The sequence below is a fragment of the Silene latifolia genome, chromosome 11 (assembly GCF_048544455.1).
Source record: "Silene latifolia isolate original U9 population chromosome 11, ASM4854445v1, whole genome shotgun sequence".
Classification (NCBI taxonomy): Eukaryota; Viridiplantae; Streptophyta; class Magnoliopsida; order Caryophyllales; family Caryophyllaceae; genus Silene; species Silene latifolia.
This window is the reverse complement of record NC_133536.1, coordinates 16,713,711-16,735,763: the sequence shown is the minus strand read 5'-3', so window position 1 is coordinate 16,735,763 and position 22,053 is coordinate 16,713,711. Positions and strand designations below refer to the sequence as shown.

General features: G+C 36.6%; 4 protein-coding genes across 4 annotated transcripts; 2 read left to right on the top strand and 2 right to left on the bottom strand.

Moving 5' to 3' along the window:
* The first annotated feature begins 653 nt into the window (after positions 1 to 653).
* LOC141611213 (coatomer subunit gamma) lies at positions 654 to 9,403 on the top strand. The gene is made up of 18 exons (XM_074429693.1): positions 654 to 962; positions 1,908 to 2,005; positions 2,094 to 2,144; positions 2,273 to 2,386; positions 2,492 to 2,692; positions 2,780 to 2,881; positions 3,518 to 3,625; positions 3,703 to 3,933; positions 4,551 to 4,801; positions 4,927 to 5,098; positions 5,210 to 5,365; positions 5,448 to 5,498; positions 5,782 to 5,922; positions 6,004 to 6,201; positions 6,301 to 6,432; positions 6,523 to 6,696; positions 7,405 to 7,644; positions 9,064 to 9,403. Exons 1-18 carry the CDS (start codon positions 917 to 919, stop codon positions 9,256 to 9,258), a joined length of 2,661 nt encoding a protein of 886 aa, XP_074285794.1. The 5' UTR covers positions 654 to 916; the 3' UTR covers positions 9,259 to 9,403.
* Positions 9,404 to 9,537: 134 nt separating this feature from the next.
* Positions 9,538 to 11,050, bottom strand: LOC141611214 (transcription termination factor MTEF1, chloroplastic). The gene has a single exon (XM_074429694.1). The coding sequence runs from the start codon at positions 10,970 to 10,972 to the stop codon at positions 10,136 to 10,138; it is 837 nt and encodes a 278-aa protein (XP_074285795.1). The 5' UTR covers positions 10,973 to 11,050; the 3' UTR covers positions 9,538 to 10,135.
* Positions 11,051 to 11,268: 218 nt separating this feature from the next.
* LOC141611212 (guanine nucleotide-binding protein subunit beta-2-like) lies at positions 11,269 to 16,081 on the bottom strand. Its single transcript, XM_074429692.1, has 6 exons — positions 15,598 to 16,081; positions 15,401 to 15,495; positions 13,971 to 14,395; positions 12,813 to 13,170; positions 12,236 to 12,349; positions 11,269 to 11,817 (listed from the first exon to the last, which is right to left on the bottom strand). The coding sequence occupies exons 1-6, from the start codon at positions 15,731 to 15,733 to the stop codon at positions 11,782 to 11,784; spliced, it is 1,164 nt and encodes a 387-aa protein (XP_074285793.1). The 5' UTR covers positions 15,734 to 16,081; the 3' UTR covers positions 11,269 to 11,781.
* A 1,602-nt stretch (positions 16,082 to 17,683) lies between these two features.
* LOC141612994 (mitochondrial metalloendopeptidase OMA1-like) lies at positions 17,684 to 20,315 on the top strand. Its single transcript, XM_074431737.1, has 3 exons — positions 17,684 to 18,478; positions 19,710 to 19,882; positions 20,090 to 20,315. The coding sequence occupies exons 1-3, from the start codon at positions 17,684 to 17,686 to the stop codon at positions 20,313 to 20,315; spliced, it is 1,194 nt and encodes a 397-aa protein (XP_074287838.1).
* Positions 20,316 to 22,053: the final 1,738 nt, after the last annotated feature.

The window sequence follows — 22,053 nt, the reverse complement described above, 5'->3', positions numbered from 1 at the left end:
CTGAGCTAGGCATGTCATTTTTTTCAAACTTCGTGCCAGGCACGGCCCACGGTGCATGGCGTGCCATGCTGTGCCAATCCCCGGTTGTGCTAAAATGGGCCATTGGTCTAGCCGGGGTGTACCGGTCCAGCGGCTCGCATGCCTGTTTCCATATCTAAACCGGAGCGATGTATACTTTCTGGGTGATTGTTGTATGACGAGTTAGACGAAGCCTCACTTGATCCACAATTCATCTAGATTCCGATTTACCGATCCCCCAATTTTCATTAATTTACCTCAGATATTCACCTGTTCATTTTAATAAAGTGATTGTATATCTAGTAGGTGCAAATAAAATTAATTTACGTTCTAATCATTTGTTTACCTTAGATCAAAATATCATTAACAAAAAATTAAGAAAAAAACTAAAAAATAATTTAAAAAAATCTCACTAAAAAAAGATAAAACAAATAATTGAAACAAACTATGAGTCATCGAACCAATGAAAACCGAGTTTATAATCTTATATAGTTATATATGTTGTTGCCTTGATTAATGAAGATCATTGGACCGTTAAGCTGGAGCATACTTATAGAGAAGCCAACAGAGCAGATTTATTAGCTAACAAAGGAGTGACCTCTAGTACTATTACTACGCATTTAGATATACCTTTTAATGAGCTGCGTCCTCTTCTTCGGGAGGACATTTTTGGAGTTGCTATTCCCCGTATAATAGCGAACAATTAATTTTCGTTGCTTAGCCCCTCTTTCGTACAAAAAAATAAAAAATAAAAAATAAAATATATGTTGTTGCCTTGTTGGTAGTGTCACAGATCTTGAATAATTTCACGACATAACTGTCTGCGCAAAAACATAAAATCAGAATCATCATCAACATCAACTTCACACATTCATTCATTCATTCAATTCAATCAACAATGGCGCAACCTCCCATTAAGAAAGATGACGATCGCGACGATGAAGGTAACACTCACTCACTCACTCTCTCATTCTCTTTCCTTTTTAATTGATTTTTGACTGTTCTAAATCTGTAATTATATTATATTTTTATGATTTCTGCATATGACATTACTGTTATACGATCAATTTTGATTCTCCGATTGCTAGATATTCGCGCCAATTGCGTAATTGAATGTGTTATGATCCAATTCTTAGTTAAGATCTTGCGAATTTGATTTATGATTCATGTACACTGTAATGTAATTTTCGATTCTCGAAAATGTTGTTGCAGCTGAGTATTCTCCTTTTTTCGTGATCGAAAACGCGGACATCTTTAATATAGTACTCCGTATTTGATTCATGTGCACTGCGATGTAATTTTGTGATTCTGGAAAATGTTGTTGCAGTTGAATACTCTCCGATACAGCAGCTGGAGTATGATTTATGTAACTAGTAATGTAATTTGTGATCTGAAATGTTTTGTTGCAGCTGAGTATCCTCCGTTTTCAGGATTGAAAAGAGAGCCGTTTTACAGGAAGCTATTTTTTTTAAAATGTAATTTATGATTTATGTGAACAGGAATATAATTTGTGATCCGGAAAATGTTGTTGCAACTGAGCATTCTCCCCTTTTAGGGATCGAATAGAGGCAGCTTTACATGAAGCTAGGTTTTTTTTGATGTAATTTGTGATTTTTGTGTGAGATCAGATGCAATTGTGATTCAGGAAAATGTTTGCAACTGTGTATTAACTCTTTTTGGGGATAAAAAGGGAGCCTTTTACAGGAAGCTAGAGTTTTACTGTGATTTTTGATTATCTGATCTCGAAATGTTGTTGTAGCTGTGTATTCTCCTTTTTAGGGATCGAAAAGGGAGACGTTTGAGAGGAAGCTAGGGTTTTTTTTTTTATATGTAATTTATGATTTATATGAACTGTAATGTAATTTGTGATCTGAAATTTTTTGTTGCAGCTGAATACTCTCCCTTTTTGGGGATCGAAAAGGGGGCCGTTTTACAGGAAGCTAGGGTTTTTAATGATCCTCAGCTTGATCCTCGACGATGTTCTCAGGTTTAATTTTACCAGAGATCTTATTTTTTTTTCGCTACTTATTTTTGTTTTGCATTTTGTTAATTTATATGCTTTGTATATTGTTTAGGTCATTACTAAGCTTCTGTACTTACTGAACCAAGGAGAGATATTTACAAAGGTTAAGACTTGATTTTCGTCTTGTAATGTTTGGAATTTGAAGTTTTCGACAAGTACTTTTGATTGTTTGGTGTGTTTTTTAGCATTTGATGAACTAAATGTGTTATTTTGTGATGTTATGTTAAATAGACTGAAGCTACGGAAGTGTTCTTTTCTGTCACCAAACTGTTCCAGTCAAAAGACTCTGGTTTAAGAAGAATGGTGTATTTGATAATTAAGGAACTCTCGCCTTCTTCTGATGAGGTTTGTTTATGTAACTTCTATTTTGATCTTCTTTGTGTTAGTTGAATAAATTGTGCTATTGTTGAGGGTTTTAATTTTGAACCTTTTCTTTCTTCGGTTATGCAGGTCATCATTGTCACCAGCTCCTTGATGAAGGACATGAACGGCAAGACTGACATGTACAGGGCGAATGCTATAAGGGTGCTTTGTCGGATTACGGATGGTACACTTCTCACACAGATAGAAAGATATTTGAAACAAGCTATTGTTGATAAGAACCCTGTTGTTGCTAGTGCTGCTCTAGTTAGTGGCATTCATTTGCTCCAGGTGCTTACGTGAACCATTACAGTGTATTTTACTGTTCTTAATTTTGTTGACATGTCTAAAGTCTTAATACTTCCGATGATTTACCAGACAAACCCTGAGATAGTGAAACGATGGAGTAATGAGGTCCAAGAAGCTGTCCAATCACGTGCTGCTCTTGTACAATTTCATGCTTTAGCTTTGTTGCAGCAGGTTCTTTGTCTTTTCTTTTTACATCTCCTATCTTTGTCTTTTCTTTTTACATCTTGCATAGGAACGTTTTGAGTCGGATACTGTAGGCGCATGTTTTTGCGCAAAACATAAGGACTTTTTTTAACGTTTTGGTGCAAGATACAAAGCATCACCAGCCGAATTCTAAATTGCCTATTCCATCCGTCCAATTCTACTGCATTTTTTTGGGTGTTTCCATCGAATTCATCCTATGTAGCTGCGTGTATACGTTTTGTTTTGTGCTCTTGATTGTCACTTAACGCCATTTTGTTTTGTGCCACCGCCCTTTTACCTAGCAATTTGCTGGAGCCTATAAGGTACTGAGGTAATGTAGTTGTCGGTGGGGGTGGGGGATTCAGTAGTTACTTGATAACCAGCTTAAGTGACTGTTCCTATCTTTCTCTTTTCTCTGCATATTAGTCTTTTCAGCTGAGTTTTAGCCCTGCATGGCTGCATTTATGTTTTTCAGCGGAAAAATCTTCAACTTTTAGACTTCTACCCACCTCATCTCTTACAGAGTATACCTTCCTTTTTGGACTTCTTTGGGCACTCTATGGCTCTATGCCTGTTTCTTAGCTTACTGAAGTGATGAGAAACTTCATGTTTTGGTACTTGCAGATTAGGCAGAATGACCGTTTAGCTGTGAGTAAGCTTGTGTCAAATTTGACCCGAGGATCTGTCCGCTCACCTTTGGCACAATGCCTCTTGATCAGATACATAAGCCAGGTGCATATCTTTTTACCTTTATGTCTGCAGAATGCGTTATTTCTCCTGGTTTACCTTTTACAATGGTTACTTTTCAGGTTATTCAAGAGTCCGGAACTTCCCAAACTGGTGACCGTCCATTTTATGACTACCTTGAAAGTTGCCTTCGTCACAAGGCAGAAATGGTTATTTTCGAGTCTGCAAGAGCAATTACTGAGCTCAGTGGTGTTACAAGTCGAGAACTGACCCCAGCAATAACAGTCCTACAGCTGTTTCTAAGCTCTTCAAAGCCTGTTTTACGTTTTGCAGCTGTTCGTACTTTGAATAAGGTAATATTTACCGTGAAATATAGTCTCTTGCATGCTTTACATGTGCGGACTTTTTTTTTTATTCCAAGTACATTTGTTGGCTATTGTTTGTAACAGGCGTAAGATTGTCGGTTCTGTTCTCATAAAGCAGTAATATATTCTTCAGTTTAGAAATGAATAGGATGTGTTGAGGCCCTTTTTTTTTGCTTTTACTGAGTACATGTTCGGGGAAAAAGAAGGAAGGGAAAGCTGTCTCCGTGGTACTTTTTAAAGCAGTCACTAAATATTTCATAGAGTTGTTGATCAGTAGAAATGTACTCCATCTATTTTTTATTTTATTTATTTAGAAGTGAGTATTTATTCTTATTTCCAGATACTCACTTTAATCTTTAATATCTGTCAAATATAAGTGTATAGTATGAAATGACCTCTTTTGATAGCATTTTTGTATGATTCTTACTATGGACTATTATTTACTGTATGTTTTAAATATTTTTAACAAAGTACTTTTCTGTAAAATTTAAAAGTTGAACTGCCAACACGAAAAACGTAAGCATCGAGAGAGAAAATTATGTGAACTTTGGAAGTTTCTTTTCTTTTTGTATGTCTGCATAACTGATAACTATGCTGATGTGCAGGTCGCTATGACACATCCTATGGCAGTTACAAACTGTAACATTGACATGGAGAGCTTGATATCTGACCAGAATAGAAGCATTGCCACTCTTGCTATTACAACACTTCTGAAAACTGGAAATGAGTCTAGTGTAGACCGCCTCATGAAACAAATCACGAACTTCATGTCAGACATTGCTGATGAGTTTAAGATCGTTGTTGTTGATGCCATTAGATCTCTATGTCTGAAGTTCCCTCTGAAATTCAGATCATTGTAAGTTACCACTATTGGTGCTGTGTAATAATCTATGATTTAATCTCTAACTATTAAATTCGTGTATGGAGCTTCCTGTTAACAGTTAGTGGTGATTGATTTTTGCTACATGTGCTATATTTCAGGATGAATTTCCTTAGTAACATCCTTAGGGAAGAAGGTGGTTTTGAGTACAAGAAAGCAATTGTTGATTCTATCGTCATTCTTATCAGAGATATCCCAGATGCCAAAGAAAACGGACTTCTGCATCTTTGTGAATTTATTGAGGACTGTGAATTCACCTATCTTTCCACTCAGGTTACTATTCTTCTTTTCCTAATGAGGTGATTTTTGTGATATCTGCTCCAAAAATTAATTTGTGCTTTGTTTACGATCTTTTTATCATGATACTAATAATTTTTCATATAGATTCTGCATTTCTTGGGTGTGGAGGGGCCAAAGACTTCAGATCCCAGCAAATACATACGTTATATTTATAACAGAGTAATTCTTGAGAATGCTACTGTTAGAGCCAGTGCTGTGAGCACGCTGGCTAAGTTTGGTGCGATGGTTGATTCATTAAAGGTATCACATGGCTGTCTTATCGTCATTAAATAAGATATGTGCCATTTCAGTGGTTCACTAATGTGGAATCTTTCTTTCACAGCCTCGTGTTTTCACTCTGTTGAGGCGCTGCCTTTTTGACAGTGATGATGAGGTAATGTGATTGACTGATTGTTAATTTGACATTCTTAATGTTATTTGATATGTTACCTGTGGATAGTTTGCTCCTAATAACATGCCACATTCCAATTCAGATATACGAAGTAATTTTTTTTTTTTTTTAGAAAAACTTTGCATTACAGGAAAATCTTAAATTCATAATCAAGTTACATGTCTTAACATTTAATGGTAACTGAAAGGTATATACAAGGTAATACGACTTCTATATAAATCTGACTGTATTTTTTTCCTTGGACCATTTGTTGTGGTATTCACAGGTTCGTGATAGGGCAACCCTTTATCTGAACATGTTGGGAGGTGATGGTGCTGTCGTTGAAACTGACAAAGATGCAAAGGAATTCCTTTTTGGTTCACTGGATGTTCCGTTATCCAATCTGGAGAACAGCCTAAAAAATTATGTTAGTAACAGTCCTATTTCATAATCTGCTATTGTTTGGAGATGATTATTTCAGTATTAAACTTCTTGCAAATTCTTGCAGGAGCCCTCTGAGGAACCCTTTGATATTAACTCGGTTTCCAGGGAGATCAAGTCCCAACCCCTTGCTGAGAAGAAAGCAACAAACAAAAAGCCAACTGGATTGGGTGCTCCTCCAACAGAACCTTCTTCTGCTGTCGATGCTTATGAAAAATTACTTTCGTCGATTGCAGAGTTTTCTTCCTTTGGCAAGCTTTTCAAGGTTCCTGCACTTTTTGTGTATCTTATATTTTGTGTTATTGATTTAACTGCTTGTTATTTAATTTAATTATTTTTTATTATTCCATCTCTTACCCACCAGTCTTCGTCTCCTGTGGAGCTTACTGAACCTGAGACAGAGTATTCAGTGAATGTTGTCAAACACATATTTGATGGACACATTGTGTTCCAGTACAACTGCACTAATACGATCCCTGAGCAACTACTAGAGAATGTATGATCCATCAACTTTAGACAAACTGATGTTTCTTTTCTTCCCTCCTATTCATCAAAAAAATTTAAACTATTTTCGACTTGCTGCCAGGTTACTGTTATCGTAGATGCTTCTGAAGCAGAGGAATTTGGTGAAGTAACATCCAAGCCTCTAAAGTCTCTTCCATATGACTCACCTGGACAGACATTTGTGGCTTTCCAGAAGCCTGAGGGGGTGCCTGCTGTAGGGAAATTTACAAATGTCCTAAGATTTTTTGTCAAGGAGGTATGTATGATAACATAGAATTTGATTTCTACATTGTGTATTTTGCATTATCAACGGACCCAACACTCACTATTCTTTTGATGTGTGCTATGATGGAATATTGGAATGAAGTAAGATGACTCGGTAAACTGGATGTGTTTCTTTTTATTGTATAAAGTAGCAATCATTTGATGCAATTGTCATTATGGTTCATCCATAAACGTCTTCTTTGTGTTATTAACACTAAGGCCTGGTTTGGATACCAAAAAAGGAGAGAAAGGGAGGGGAGGGGGAAGGAGGAAGGGAAAGGGAGGGAAGGGGAGGAAGAATGAAGGAGGTGATTTTCCCTAGAAATCTTGCATTTGTTGGAGGGGAAATAATTTGGCTTTGAGGAAGGAAATGGACGGATCCATTTTCCCTCCCCTCCAAATCCCTCCACCTCCATTTTGCTAAACAAACAATGGATTTCTCATCCCTCCAAATGCCTCCCCTCCCTTTCCCTCCAAATACCTCCATCCAAACACACCCTAAGGGTAAGGCTGCTTCAAGAGATCCCTCCTTACCTTGCCATTGGCGGAAGCCTTTGATGCGTCAGTATTTTATGTTGATCGATAATCATAATTGGTCATTTGGTCCAGAGTGCTGCTGCTTTCTTCTCTTTTTGTCTAGTGTAGGTAGATTACAGTAAGGTTTCAGATTTGTGAAATTATGATATGTTCGATATTTCAGGTTGATCCATCTACTGGTGAGGCAGAAGATGATGGTGTGGAGGATGAATATCAACTGGAAGACATGGAAGTTGTGGCAGCTGATTACATGTTGAGAGTTGGTGTTTCTAATTTTAGAAATGCTTGGGAAAGCATAGGCGATGATTTCGAAAAGGTTGATGAATATGGTCTTGGCCCAAGGGAGAATTTGGCAGAAGCAGTATATGCTGTCATCACCTTACTGGGAATGCAACCTTGTGAGGTAAGCTATATGTAGAACAGTAGAAGTACTAATATGTCGGATTTGTTGGATAGATTATTTGACAGCATCAATTGCTCAGTGTTTGAGAAAAACTAAAAAGGGTGAAGATTCATGGGATTTATCCTGTTTGTCGGCTCTCTACTCCCCACTCTCTAGATGGCACCTTTGTTTCTTCTAGACCTGCCAAATTCTGACCCGACCTGAAAACCCGACCCACCCGATTTTCTGGGCCAAGACCCGAAAATTGCGACCCGGCGGCCTGTTTGACCCGAACCCGAAACGACCGTTATTTTAGGGTTGTGACCCGACGCGAACAGGTCGACCCGTTGGGTCAGAGGTAAATCAAAATTTTTATTAAAATATTAATATTTATATATTAAATTTGCAAAATTAATTATTTTTATTACTTAAAATTTCAAACACAATTAAAAAGTCAATTTTATATAACTTTTATAATATTTAATAATAAAATAATTATTAAAAAAATTTATTTTAATAATTATGTCAATATAATTAATGTGAGTCCATTTTTGAAATAATGGTCAAAAATAAAATATTTGTCGTTTTGGATCGGTTTTGAAAATATTTGTCAAAATGGTGTCCACGTAGGCTCGGGATTTCTAGACCTGAAACACGCCACTACTAATGGCGTGTTTTGTGAAGGAAACACGCCATTAGTAATGGCGTGTCTTTACAACAATTTTTTAACTCAACGGACTAAACTTAAAAAAAAAAAAAAAAAAAAAAAAAAAAAAAAAAAAATTTACACAAGACACGCCATAGGGGATGGCGTGTTTCCCCTCCGAAACCCGCCATTCCCAATGGCGTGTTTGTTTTAGTCCATTTTTTAATGAAGTTTCTTTCCCTACTCATTATAAACACGCCATTTGTAGTGGCGTGTTTTAGGTCCAGAAATCCCGAGCCTACGTGGACACCATTTTGACAAATATTTTCAAAACCGACCCAAAACGACAAATATTTTATTTTTGACCATTATTTCAAAAATGGATTCAATTAATGTAAACATTGAATATGATTAAAATATTAATTTTAAATATGTTTTACATTTCTAAAAAATATTTTTTTTAATTAAAAAAATCGTTAAAAAAGGGCGTCATAAATTATTTCTTGACCCGTATTCCAACCCTAACTTGACCCGTGACCCGCATGACCCAACCCGTTTTCTAACCCGACCCGGGACCGACCCGCCCGACCGGTTTGACAGGTCTAGACTTTCTTCACTTCATATCATTAGCCTTTTAGAAATAAAGGCCAACTTACTTTGTGGATAGACCTCATTGGTCATTTATATACGTTGACGTTGCCGCGCTTGTATGGACGGTGAATTATTGAGAATCCATGTCAGAAAAGATATTAATGCTAGTGATTTTGATTTCGATTCCTGTTGTGGTTTGACAGGGTACCGAGGTTGTCCCAAAAAATTCAAGGTCACACTCATGCCTACTATCTGGAGTGTATATGGGCAGCGCGAAAGTACTTGTTCGTTTGCAGTTTGGTCTTGATTCAAGCAGAGAAGTAGCAATGAAGCTGACTGTTAGATCAGAAGATGAAACTGTTAGCGACACCATTCACGAAATAGTTGCAAGCGGCTGATGAATGGTGGTTCGTTGGGTTTTTGGTTGAATGTCGAATTGTGTGGCGGATCCAGAATATGATGTTTATAGAGATGCGACTTTCTTGTGCAAATCAATTTTGCCAATATTTCTCATTATTTCTTTTCGAGTTTATGGAAATTTTCGACATGTCTAATTCTTATAATGTAAGCACTTAATCTAGGTAGTAAACACAATTCTCCTTGTCAAGCAGAAGGCTACGTACTGTGTATTTTAGCGCGAGTTTGTAATTTTTTTAGCTAAATATACTCTGTAGTCTGTACGATCTTAAACATATAATAATTCCATTAAATAAACTTAATTTTTTTTTGGCTAGCCGTAAAAAAAAAAAAATTCTTATACAGATGACATTTGACTCATATGGTCAAATGCACTTATTTTAGTAATAAAATAAACTAAGACAACAAAGTAACTACATCAGGTAACAAATGTGTGTGGAAGGCGTACAGACGGCTGAACACGAAAATTAACTTCAACCTCCACTACATTCTTGAAGGGACGATCAAAGTTGGCCAAATGATCGAATAAATCTTTACTCATCTAGTCATCTTAATCGACTGAGTTGCGAAAAAATACCTATAACAAGACACAAAAATGTGTCTCGGAGATTTATCCCCTTGGCTGTGATACACGTCATCTGGAAACCAACGAGATCCTTGATCCTGAGCAAAGTGGAATACACAACTGACAACTCCCATGTTTTGATATATGGCTTGCAGAACGGCAACTAACCACCGGCCACCGCTGGTAGAGCCTACAGGCTACAAGTATGGTATTGAAAAATCATCTCAAAACTAAATATTTTTTGGACGCGGCCAACGATCTCTTACCAGAAGTAAAGTTGCTCTAGAATGAGATCATCTCCATTTCGCATAAAATTTCTCGTCACAAGGCATCAACATTCGCTTCAAAGCGATATGAACACCCCTTTGCTTCAAATGCATGTGCCGCGGCACTATTCTCTTCGTCAAGCTAAAGGCGAAGTACTGTGGAAACTCTTTCAGTTCATCAATACTCCTTTGCATTCCTCCTATCAGGAACTCGACCTTCGGCTGCAAATTATTTTCAATGCTATAACCAAAAATCGCAGGCAAGCGAGCACACGCTTTTAATGACTCTTCATATGTAAATCCGATACTGTTTAAGAATGCAAGCTTTGTCTCAAGCTTACCAATGCGCGTGTTTAGAAGATGAGCATTAAGATTAGTGGGAGAGTTTAACTTCTTTAGTCCAATGTCTTTGAGAAAGGCAAATGTCGGCCTTAAGCAAAACTCGACGTTAGAGAACAAGATGCCGGGGCAACAAAGAATCAGTCCGCGTGATTCTGTGGATGTCGCGGAAACATCTTTAGCCAAAAAAATGAACACGGGTTCAATGTCGGCTGGTTCAAGGCCAGATGAAAAGAGTTTAGGGCATGTGGAAGCGAGTTTTTGGAAGTCATTCTCGGAAAAACCTTTGGATTTGAGGTAGTTTATTATGACAAGTATTTGATCCAAACATTTTCGGGATGGCACATTGGGGTTTCTTGGGTTTGAATCGACCAATCCGAGATTCCTCAAGTACGATAGTTTTTCGTGGTAATCTGTGTGAAAACGGATAGTCGTGAGAGGCGTAGGGGAGAGAGAGCAGCGGGTTAATACCCGAATACGAGAGCAGTAATGTGTGGCTGTTATAGTATGGAGGGAGATGAGCATTTCTGGATTTTGGGAGGAAAAGAATAATGATTCAGGTATTTATTTACAGGGATGTGATAAGATATGATAAGAAATGGTTGGCAATTAAGAACAGGGTACCAAAATTGCCCCTAAACTCGAGAGAAAAACTCGAGCGCCCTTGGACTTTAACGGAAGCAACGTTTTTAGTCCAACCGTACAAATCAATTCTATACGTTTACTCTTGCACAAAGACTGTCACAGGGGAAATGTTTATTTTAAGAAATACGAAAAAAGTGAAAAAGCAACTTTTACACACTAAAAAAAAAAAATGACGAAAACACCCAAATACGAAAAATGTAAATAAATTGCCAGAACAGATGTCGATACACCGGAATACACAAAGGGTACATACAAATTACATAATTCAACTCCTCTTTCTATAATACAAGAGGCTCATAGACTAAAACTGATAGCATAGACTGCATAGCGAGTCTTGGACTCGTATGAAATGGAGAAATGCCATATGGCGTTAATAATCAGGGATCGATAACAGCCGCATCAAAGTGGCAAGGTGCTGGATATGCAAGCGGTCAGAAACAATGTTATCCCCAGCAAATGCCATTTTGGAGCATTCTACAAATTCACATACAAAATTCAAACACAAATTCGCAATGAAAAGCCTCCGACATATCCGGCGAACAAGGGAAGCTTTAAGGAACTCTCATTAGCAGTTGCAAATCAGGTTTACAATAACACAACTCAGGCGCGCAATTTACAATGGATCTTAAGCACAATGGCACATGTTTGGCGTACAGGAAGACTGAAAGACTGCTATCTGTCATTTGGAGTTAGATTACCCGACGATGTCCTCCAAAAGCCCAGATCTGTGTGCCAAAAAACCAAAAATATATTAGCAACGATTCGACTTCTGGTGATCAAGGTGAATTGTTTTTATGCAAGTTAAAAAACAGGACTCTCCGGTCTAAAATTTGTGCTCCCTAGCTGTTACGAATTGGAGCAGCATCCAGAGGGATTACAATTTACATAATGAGCTTGTAGAAAAAGACATCCAGGAAGACGCGTGAGGTAAAAGGCTCAATCATTTGTGAATGTTAAGGCGGGATGACTCAATTAAATTAAACAGTTTCAGAATTGCTTCTCTGTGCACCATAGTATGATAACAATCTACAGTATAGATGAGTGCAGCTTTACCAGACCATGAAGAATACCAGAATGTTTACAAAAAGCTGAAAATAAACGAGATTTACAACATAGACATAAATGCTAGGCAGCTAGGCTAACCTTTAGATTGGAGTCCCAACTTCCAGTGCATAGAGCACTTCCATCAGCTGATAAGCCCAAACAGCTTATTCTCCCTGTGTGCGAGTTCTGTAGAGTTCCCAAATTCAACACCACCTACAATACCGGCAAACTAGTTGTTATATCCATAACCAAGATCACACATTTATTATATTTGGATAAGTTGGTTTTCAATTTTATGATTTCACTTATAATTCATTAATTATTTCACGAGCAATACCAGTCCAGAGAGTAAGGGTGTGTTTGGATAGCATTTGAGGAGGGAAGGGAAGGGGAGGGGGTGGAAGGAAATGAAAGGGAGGGTTATTCTCAGAATAATTAGAGTAAACCATCATATGAAAGCAACATATTGACACAATAAAAAGAAAGAGAAAAAGAAAAAGGAAAAACATTATGAATACTACCCAAACGAACTGAATCTCTCCTTTTTAGTTGTTCCTCTCATATTTTTACAGAAGCCAACTTCATGAAGAATAGGTGCTAGGAAGCAAGGTACAAAAATACAGTCAACCATTGCAAATGTCTATTCATGTAAACAGACTACATTAAGAGTGCATACCCTTGCCAGCAATGTGTCCCAGACATAACAGGACCCATTTGAATATCCCGCAAAAAGAAGTCTTCCTGACGCGGAGAAAGAAATGGTTGTCACATGAGGAACCTCATTTTCAGCATGCTCCTGATAGTATTGTTGAAGTTGATGTCCAGTACGTATGTCAAACAACCTGCATGTGCCATCATCTGAGCCAGTGCCAAATCTGTTGCCATCTGGGAAGAATTTAACAACATTAACATCTCCCTCATGGCCATAAAATGTTCGCGACGCACGACTAGCAACGCGAGTATCCCACAGTCGAGCAGTCCCATCACATGAGCCAGAGACAAACATCCTACTGTTTGATTTATTTATTGATATGCTGCAAATTACAAAGAAATCTTTAGGTACCAACGCAAAGAAGACGGAATAGGGTATATATACTGACAAACATGAACAAAATACCAGAATCTAGGCAATTTGCACAACTGTAAATTGTAGAAATAAGAGCAGATCTAAGGAAGCTCACCTGATACACGTTTATCACTTTATATACTCTTAAACACGAGGACATCAACACATGGCTCAAAAGAGTCGCTAAGGCAAAATTCTAATGCACAATCCAAATCATAAACTTTATAAGTGATCCACTTGGAACCATCGGCAAAGTCAGCATTTTAGGCTTGGGGATGCAAAATGCAAATTTTATGGGTTGTAGACTTGTAGGGGCCGAAAAAGTAAGAATAAAACAACTTGACAAAAATCCAAAAAAAAAGTCAGCTCTATAAATACTTGAACCCGAGCCTACCTTTATGTCAGCAGCTTCACTCTATCTAGTGAGCCAAAGATGATTACTGATTACTTGGTGCAGATTTTGAATTTTTAATTACTTCGATGTGATTTAATATAAATCATTACCTCTTCAGAATTCAATTCTTTCATTCATACAAGAATATAGAAATACCAATACACAAAGTTAAAGCATTATGAAACAACGGCAGCTCAGTGTGGTCAACGTATGCAGATTCCTATAGTCGAGCAACAATGTGACATGCAGGGATGCAGCACATACTAGACCACTGGGGGAACTAGTAACCAGAATTCTGTAAACAAAGAATATCTCAAGCTGAAAAGTACAACCATAAAGTTACGCTTAAAAGGAGAGGGAAGACTAATAAGTACCTTAAGACATCAGCAGTATGTCCAGATTGAAATTCACCTCCAAAGACGGAAGTTCTTAAGCCAGTTGATATATCCCACAAAATGCAAGTTTGATCACCAGAACTGGTAATTAAATGGTTATCGTCATCTGGAACATATTGGCAGCAAGACACGTACCCTTTGTGCCCACTAAGAGTTTTTGAGACAGGGAGATTTCCATCTCTATCAGCGGAAGAATTAAGGTTGAAAATCGAGCAAACACTGTCAAGACCACCACAGGCAACCGATTGACCACTAGGAGAGAAAGCACATGTCATCACCCATGCACAAGGCAGCTTGATGGCATGAGTTTTCTGGCTTGTTAAGGCATTCCACACAATTAACCTCCCATCTTGAGATGCACTAACAATTCGGTTTTTTTCAGGGGTCCAGTCCAATGAATATACCTACCATAATTCTTAGAATTAAAATAACTTTATGATTGAAAACGAAATTACATAACACCAAAAATGACAATTCTCTATTCTTTAGCTACTCTAAAACTCTATGATAAGCTTCAATCCCAACAATTTGACATTAGAGCACCTCATCCCACAATTGAGCCATATAGTAACCGTAGCAAAAGGAGTGTCCTTCCTCTCTAAACCCCTTACCCTTCATCATACTGATAAATAAAACTCGCCTAGCTCCGAAATATAGGTAATAGTTATTATGAGCATAAAAGGATACCAATAGGGCCCTAATTAGGTGTAATAGTTATTATGAGCATAAAAGGATACCAAAAGTCCCTATATAGTTATGGCAAAATGAAGGAGGAGGAATTTATTGAAGGTAGGGAAAACGGTTCCCTCATTTCCCTCTTACACGGCAAATTTAATTCCCTCCATTCCCCCTCCACTTCCCTTCCCTCCCTTTGCTCCCCTCTTCCCCCCTCTTCCCCCCTCCCCTACCTTTCCCATTATTTTTTATAAAAAACCCACAGCCGAAGTACTAGAACATTATCGAATATCGAGCTAGAACCACCCACCCCTACATTGCACTCAAACCTAAATCATTCCTTATATATACTAAAAGAATAGGAAAAGCTTTAAGTTTTCCCGCCTAAAGCACATTTCCTATTTTGATAAAATCTCTTATTTACTTTCCTATTTTGATATAATCCCTTATTTAAAATTCGTCTCTAAGATTTTTGTCATAAAAAATTCGTTATTTGTATGCTAAATCGTACCTAAAAAATATGCTAACAAAAAATTTATAAACAATTTCATTAATTTTGTTTAAAAATATACACATTCATGACATTACTCTTTTTTTTGGATTAGTTTTATAGTTAATTTTTTTTTTTTCTAAAAATAAAAACTCAATAAATACGATCTAAACTAGTATCATAATACGACAACAATACTCTATAATCCAAATCAAACAATTTCTTAACAATTCCGAAACCTCACCTTTCCGGTATGACCTTGCAATGTCCGGCAACATACAAGATCAGTCAGTCCAAAACTCACCGGCGCCTTCCCTTGCGCCGTAGCGTAACTCGCAACTGCCAATAATCAATCAAAATCAATCAACAATCTCAATAAATTTCTCCAACAACATCACATTAAACAATCAATCAGCACAAAAAATAAACGAAAAAACAAACCGTCGGTATCAAGAAGAAGCCTACGACGATGCTTGAGCTGATCACGAAGAGAATTAACCTGTTCAATTGCGACGCTATGCTTCTCCTTCAACTCCGCAACTGTTAGTTTCTCTTTACCTTCTCCTGTCGCCGCCATCAAAACCTTCCGAATTTCCGAAATTACCCCTCGGAAACCTCCGAATCTTCGTTACGCAACGGTAATCAACAAATTAAGCTGGAAATCGAAGTTTAATTTTGTCGGAATTAACTAATTTTTGGAGTTTTCGATGAATGTAGTAGAATAATTGGGATTAATTTCGTAGGGTTTGATACCTAAAACACAAATTAGTTGTTGTGGGAAGATGATTAACGAGGGAAAAAGCAGAAAAGGGAAAAAAGTGGAAAATAGAAGAATTGACTTGAATAGTAGGACGATGATACATTGGTACCTACTGGCTACTTGGCTACTTGCTTGAGCTGACTTGTAATGTCAAAGACGATAAATAGGTTAATCGGATCGGGTTATTTTTGTCTTGATTTGCGCTACAAAGCTATTTTGGATTATTATGTAGAATTTTGATTAATGAAAGCTATTTTGTAAAAGTACTCTACTAGTAAGAACTAAGAAGTGTAAAATAATTGACGTTATTTTAATTTGTGTACGTATGTGTATTATTAATATGATTTAAAATTAACTGTTTTAGGTTGTTTAGGTCACTTGGAATAATTCTGATGATCAACTATGAATTTATGGTTGGATGGATTTGAGCTAGGTCAACATCAAATCCATTAAGTTTTGAGTCGGGTTTGTTCAATTCGGGTAGTTTGGATTCGAGTTCATAATAATCAAAATATGTCATTTCAGGCCTTGATCAAGTCATATATTTATCAAATCTAATCGTCTGAGTGTAAATTCATTTATCATATTTCCGTGTCTCATTTTTCATCTCGTGTGGTATTGACTTCTTGTTATAACGAGTGAAGTGAATGTATAGACACGGGATACAAGATGGATATGGAAAATGACATAAGATATACACACGGTAAACTGATAAGAGTAAGAATTATCGTTGACAACTCATATTACCATGAATTGGTTGGGTGACATACATTGTCATTGCTTCAGAAAAATATATTTGAACACAAATTGTATTGATGTATAACGGTCTTGTAATAACGTATACATCATACATAATTTGTATATTTTGGATGTTTTATTGTATTATTCAAATATACTTATGGTCAAATTTTATGACCTTTAAAACTGAGAGAATAAATAACAAAAGATAAATAAATAACCGTGACAAATTGAGAAATCTTGAAAGGCACCTAAATTCCGAACTACTACTACTCCCATCAAGATCAGGAGTTCATGACTTCATACTATCTTATTCAGTGCTTGTTTGGTTACCCCTTAAAATTCATGGGAGTTGAAAAATCCCATGAATTAGAAAAAGAGGGACTTGTTTGGTTTCCCATTTTTTGGCAAAATGTGGGAATTTAATTTTCTAAGGAGTTGGAAACTCCTCCACAATGTGGAGGAGTTCAATTACCTAGCTCCCCCTAGGTAATTGCAAACTCCTGTGGAATTAAATCCCTGTATAGGCAACCAAACAGGTTTGCTAAAATCACATGAATTTCATGTGGGAACTTAATTCCCATGATTTCGATATTCATATGGAGTTAGATTCCAACGGGCAACCAAACGAGCACTTAATTAATCCTTATATAAACGAACCAAATTAATTAAGCAATTAGAGAGCTCTTCACAAATAAACAGACGCATAATACATCAACTAGAAATCTACGTCAACCACAGTGAAATCAATGCTTTCCTAATTCCAAATTAATTAAGCAATTAGAGAAACCTTGGAGGGCAGATTTGTCCTACTCCTATCATGATCAGGAGTCCATGACTTACCATATTTATGCTTTCCTTATTCCTAATTGTTGTTCCTAATTCAGTAATTCTTAATCTTTATTATATTATATTATATAACGTTTTTTTAACGTGTACTCTTAGAGCAACCAGTTATATATATAAACGGATCGGACCAAACTAATTAAATTAAGTACTTTTAAAGCTCCTAACAAAAACACACGCATAATGGTTTTAATTAGCTGCATTAAACTAAAGCTTCTGCAACTGAGTTCAAATTTCACAAAAGCTTCTCAATCATCTCTTGTGAAAAAGCATGATAATAACACTCATAATAATCATCGTTTCTCGAAGAACGGTCGTCCTACGCCAACCACCGTGAAATCAATGACGGTAATCGCGTCATCAAAGCCACATAGATTGGCATTAAGCATCATGACCAAGTTTCGTAAGGTATCTTGTGTAGCAATACTTGCTATGTGCATGCTCCTTAAGGTAGAACGTGTCCCATTCTCGAATCGTCGACACTTGGCTTTTAGGTCACTCCCTAAGCGCTTATCATTACTTGGAACCCGGTTTATTGCGGATTTAAATGTAGAGACAGTGATATTAAGATATGAATTTCAAAGTAGTAAAGTTCTGCCATCGACACACGAGAAGACTTTACGTGTTGCGTCGATAGCAAGAAAATTAGGGCAAGGGATGTATGACACGCTAGGGTTACAGAAGGAGTTTAGTATTGTAGCGTATGAACCGGGCAATGAATCAAACCCGGTTTGGACCGTAGGACGACAGTCGGGTCACGCCTTGAGAAAATCATCATGTGATATATTGAATAGCAGGACATCATGGTTTAAGAGAAGGTATAGTACTAAGCATTTGGAAGGTGCTGAATGGAAAATAACTGTGATTGATTCTCCAGTGTATAATGCACGTTTGTGTTCTGGTAAACATATATTTGTTCTCACCAAAATGATTGACAGTTGTTCAGATGAAGAACTGGCCAGTAACATTGGCCACGAGGTTCGTATTCACACTCGACTATCTAAATACTCCCTCCATGCATCATCTTATATAGACCTCGTTTGGTTCATACAGGAATTAAAATTCACATGAATTGCAGCAATTCGTTTCCCTCCATGCATCATCTTATATAGACCTTGTTTGGTTCATACAGGAATTAAAATTCACATGAATTGCAGCAATTCGTTTAGTTGGAATGTGCATGTTATAAAGTTATTACGTTTGTGCTTAGTCAATTTATACTTTAAAAGAAAGTAATTATTAATCGACTATATATATAGGGTGTTGATTTTCGCAGTACAAATTTTACTCATTACAGTACACTGTTGACAATAATACCCTTCTCATTTCATCCTCCCATTTTCCCTCTCTAATTTCTCTCTAATCTATTATCTTAATTTCACACACCCATTTTCCTCCTATTTTACGCACCCACACTATAATAACTGTTGTCGACGTTAGAGGGAGGTGGTTTGCCGACCGATTAGGTTGCCGACGGTGGGGTTGCATTGTGGGTTTAAGTGGGTAGGAAGGCTATTTAATTGTTGTATTACGTGGACATTACTATGTTGAAGACTATTGTTAATTGCTCTACTACGACATTTAGTGCTATTTTTCTTTAAATGCAGTACTTGACTCCGTTGAACGGTTATGGCGATTACCTCTATCGTCCTTTTTGTCGGCGGGGCTTACTCATGTCGCCGACAACATCCAATTACACTAATACCGTCACCATTGCACACCAATTAGCCCTTAATTAATTTCAACATAACCCTAATTAGAAAAGATAAAAAATCTATAACAGAGAGTCAATTCAATTGATAATAATGGATTAATGAATTAAGTACTGCTATATACTTGAATAATCATTCAAATAATTGAAGAATTAGATGGAGTTTGAAAGAGGTTAAGGATTCAACAATAGAGAAAGAGTAGAGAGAATTAGGTTTGGAATATTTAGTCAGGGGCAAACAAATGGAAAATTTGGAGCAAAATGTACTATGATGAGTAAAAAATGTACTGCGAAAATAAATTCGGTATATATATAGGGAAAGTACAATCAAATATGGATGTTGCCATGTTGATAGTACTATTTCCCTCCACTTTTGAATATAAAATTATTAAGATGGATCTATTTTACGGTTTAAACAATGCGTATAAAATCGGCATACATGAGAATAATTAGCATTTTAAATAATTTTATTGTTCTCGTTTTTTTTTTCTTTTTCAGATGGGACATGCAATAGCTCGACACCTAATGGATAAAGTAATAGCGGATTGTTCAAGATATATATTCGAAGCCGCATTATTTAATAAGATTATGTCTTTTGTGTATCAACATTTTGTAACCTCTAACAACAAGATCAAACTTGAGAAGATTGGGAAAGACTATTCACCCCGAAGGTATGTACAAGTTCTAAGCTCCAAACTTTTATGCATTAGACCGTGTCATGGTAAGACATAACACATTATTTACATCTTTTGTGTTATAAAGTTAACAGGTTAAGAATCATATATTTTTGGTGACATATACCGGTACTTGCATAGCTAATTCCCTTATGAGATGGTCTCTTGATCGAACCTGAATATGGAAATTATTTGTTAATTCAGGCAGGAACTTGAAGCGGATTACATAGGAATGATGTTGATGGCTTCAGCAGGATATGACCCTCGAGTAGCGCTAATTGAGCTATCCAGAGCTGAATACGAATACCCAAATGACATACCATACTCAGACGATATTCATCCGCGTGGCCACGATAGAATTGAGTACCTGAAGAACCCGGAAAGAATGAAGAAAGCTATGTGTTTGTTCAGAAATTATCAGCTACGGTAATCTGACCAATTTTTAGTTTAACTGGTAAACCGGTCGATTATTCCGGTCGTTCCGTCCCTGTCGTAGGCCCTTTGGTTTCATTGCATCGGTGTGGATTGCCTCTTGAAATATCAATCGAGCTCTTCCAGACATTTATAATTCGTGGTGTAATTAGACAACATATTGTTGTTGATGAACTTCAAATAAATTCATCATGATTAAATCATTTGATTGCTAGATGAATTTGATAAAGAGAGAAAGAAATTCAATTGTAAGAGAATAGAAGTTGTCTAGTGAATATTGTAAGTACAAGAGTTATGTCTATGTTTTATACAAGGATTAAACTGACATATAAAATGAAAGAATATATAGGGTAGCTTTAACAACCCTAACAGAGTTTGTAACTAACTCTTGTTAGTTAGTTAGTTAGTTAACAAACTCATCTGTTTTCCTTATATTCAATCATACCTCCTGAGTTGGAGGGTGTGTAAACATCCCCAACTTGCTATGAATAAAATTGTGGTGAGGTCCATTGAGAGTTTTGGTGAAGATGTTGGTTGTTGCTTTCTATAGGTATGCATGTAAGATAAACTGATGAGATATGCAGGGTCGAATTCAGGAATTAAAAGTATGTAGCGCTAGTTTAAAGTCGGTTGTCAGTCGTTATGCGAATTGAAGTTATATGGTTGTATGTATGTAAACTCCTCGTAGTTTATTGTTGTAGCCTTGACCAGTGGCGAAACCAGTTCAATTAGAATTACACGATACTAATTCTTTCTTATAAAAATATCCGAGCAAGTTTTTAAAAAGTATATACTCGTATAAATATATTTTTCAATGCTACCCACAATTTTGTTAATAGTTGCCTAGTAAATTAAATTAACAAACCATCTTATCTTACGATCCCGCCTCCCTTTCTGAAATACGGAGTACTTGTGTTTTTTTAATTCTACAAATGACTTATACTAACTTTTTTGGAATTCAACTTAATAATGCAAGTATTCATCATTAGCTTTCTTTACAAAGACCATATTGTTACGATTTAATTAATGCAACAACAAAAAAATAGGAAAATGTGTTACAAATTGATCACTGTAGGTATGGAACTAGCGCCTACCATCATATCCCACAACCTTGTGACAACACCTTTAACCAACTACACTACTCTGTCTTACTGAATATGTAATGATGTATAAAATTTTAACATTGAAAATGGGTTGGGATGTAGCCCATACAGCCCAGTAGCTGGATCCGCCTTTGGAGGCATGCCTGCAACTTTTCACTGATAAAATGGCGAAGTTTTTGGTTAAATGGGGTTTAAACCCAAACTATTTACCAAAATGGTGTTGCTTTGAAACTATTTACCAAAAATGGGTCCACGTCATCATTTGATTTTTTTTTTTTTTTTTTTAATATGAGATAAGTTCTCGCTGTCCAGGACAGCGACTACCCTTTAATGCTTCATCTCCTATTTCTCTACTTTTCCTCTGCAATTTTATCCGTCAATTAATGTGCTCTACAAACTCTAAAATTTGGGTGTTTACTTTTGTTCCTCCGAAATTACCTTATACAAAATGACGCAATACTCTAAATGCAATTCTCTGCAAAACACACCGTCATCTCAACTCTCGTTCAATACTAAGTTGCTACAATTTTACATAATTTCTCATTTTGTTTATATCTTGCCAATACACTTAGCTACAAGCCTACAATGCACACAAAACATAAATACAACATATGTTTCTCAACAAAAAACATT

What these genes read in the sequence shown, in the direction of transcription:
- LOC141612994 (XM_074431737.1), top strand. Translation starts at nt 17,684, where the DNA reads ATGGTTTTAATTAGCTGCATTAAACTAAAGCTTCTGCAACTGAGTTCA. An exon ending in CCAGTAACATTGGCCACGAG is followed by an intron (nt 18,479 to 19,709) that starts GTTCGTATTCAC and finishes TTTCTTTTTCAG; the next exon opens with ATGGGACATGCAATAGCTCG. An exon ending in AAAGACTATTCACCCCGAAG is followed by an intron (nt 19,883 to 20,089) that starts GTATGTACAAGT and finishes TTGTTAATTCAG; the next exon opens with GCAGGAACTTGAAGCGGATT.
- LOC141611214 (XM_074429694.1), bottom strand. Translation starts at nt 10,972, where the DNA reads ATGCTCATCTCCCTCCATACTATAACAGCCACACATTACTGCTCTCGT.
- LOC141611212 (XM_074429692.1), bottom strand. Translation starts at nt 15,733, where the DNA reads ATGGCGGCGACAGGAGAAGGTAAAGAGAAACTAACAGTTGCGGAGTTG. An exon ending in GGGACACATTGCTGGCAAGG is followed by an intron (nt 12,350 to 12,812) that starts GTATGCACTCTT and finishes CCGGTATTGTAG; the next exon opens with GTGGTGTTGAATTTGGGAAC. An exon ending in GTTGGGACTCCAATCTAAAG is followed by an intron (nt 11,818 to 12,235) that starts GTTAGCCTAGCT and finishes TTTGGCACACAG; the next exon opens with ATCTGGGCTTTTGGAGGACA.
- LOC141611213 (XM_074429693.1), top strand. Translation starts at nt 917, where the DNA reads ATGGCGCAACCTCCCATTAAGAAAGATGACGATCGCGACGATGAAG. An exon ending in ATCCTCGACGATGTTCTCAG is followed by an intron (nt 2,006 to 2,093) that starts GTTTAATTTTAC and finishes TATATTGTTTAG; the next exon opens with GTCATTACTAAGCTTCTGTA. An exon ending in CCTTTGGCAAGCTTTTCAAG is followed by an intron (nt 6,202 to 6,300) that starts GTTCCTGCACTT and finishes CTTACCCACCAG; the next exon opens with TCTTCGTCTCCTGTGGAGCT.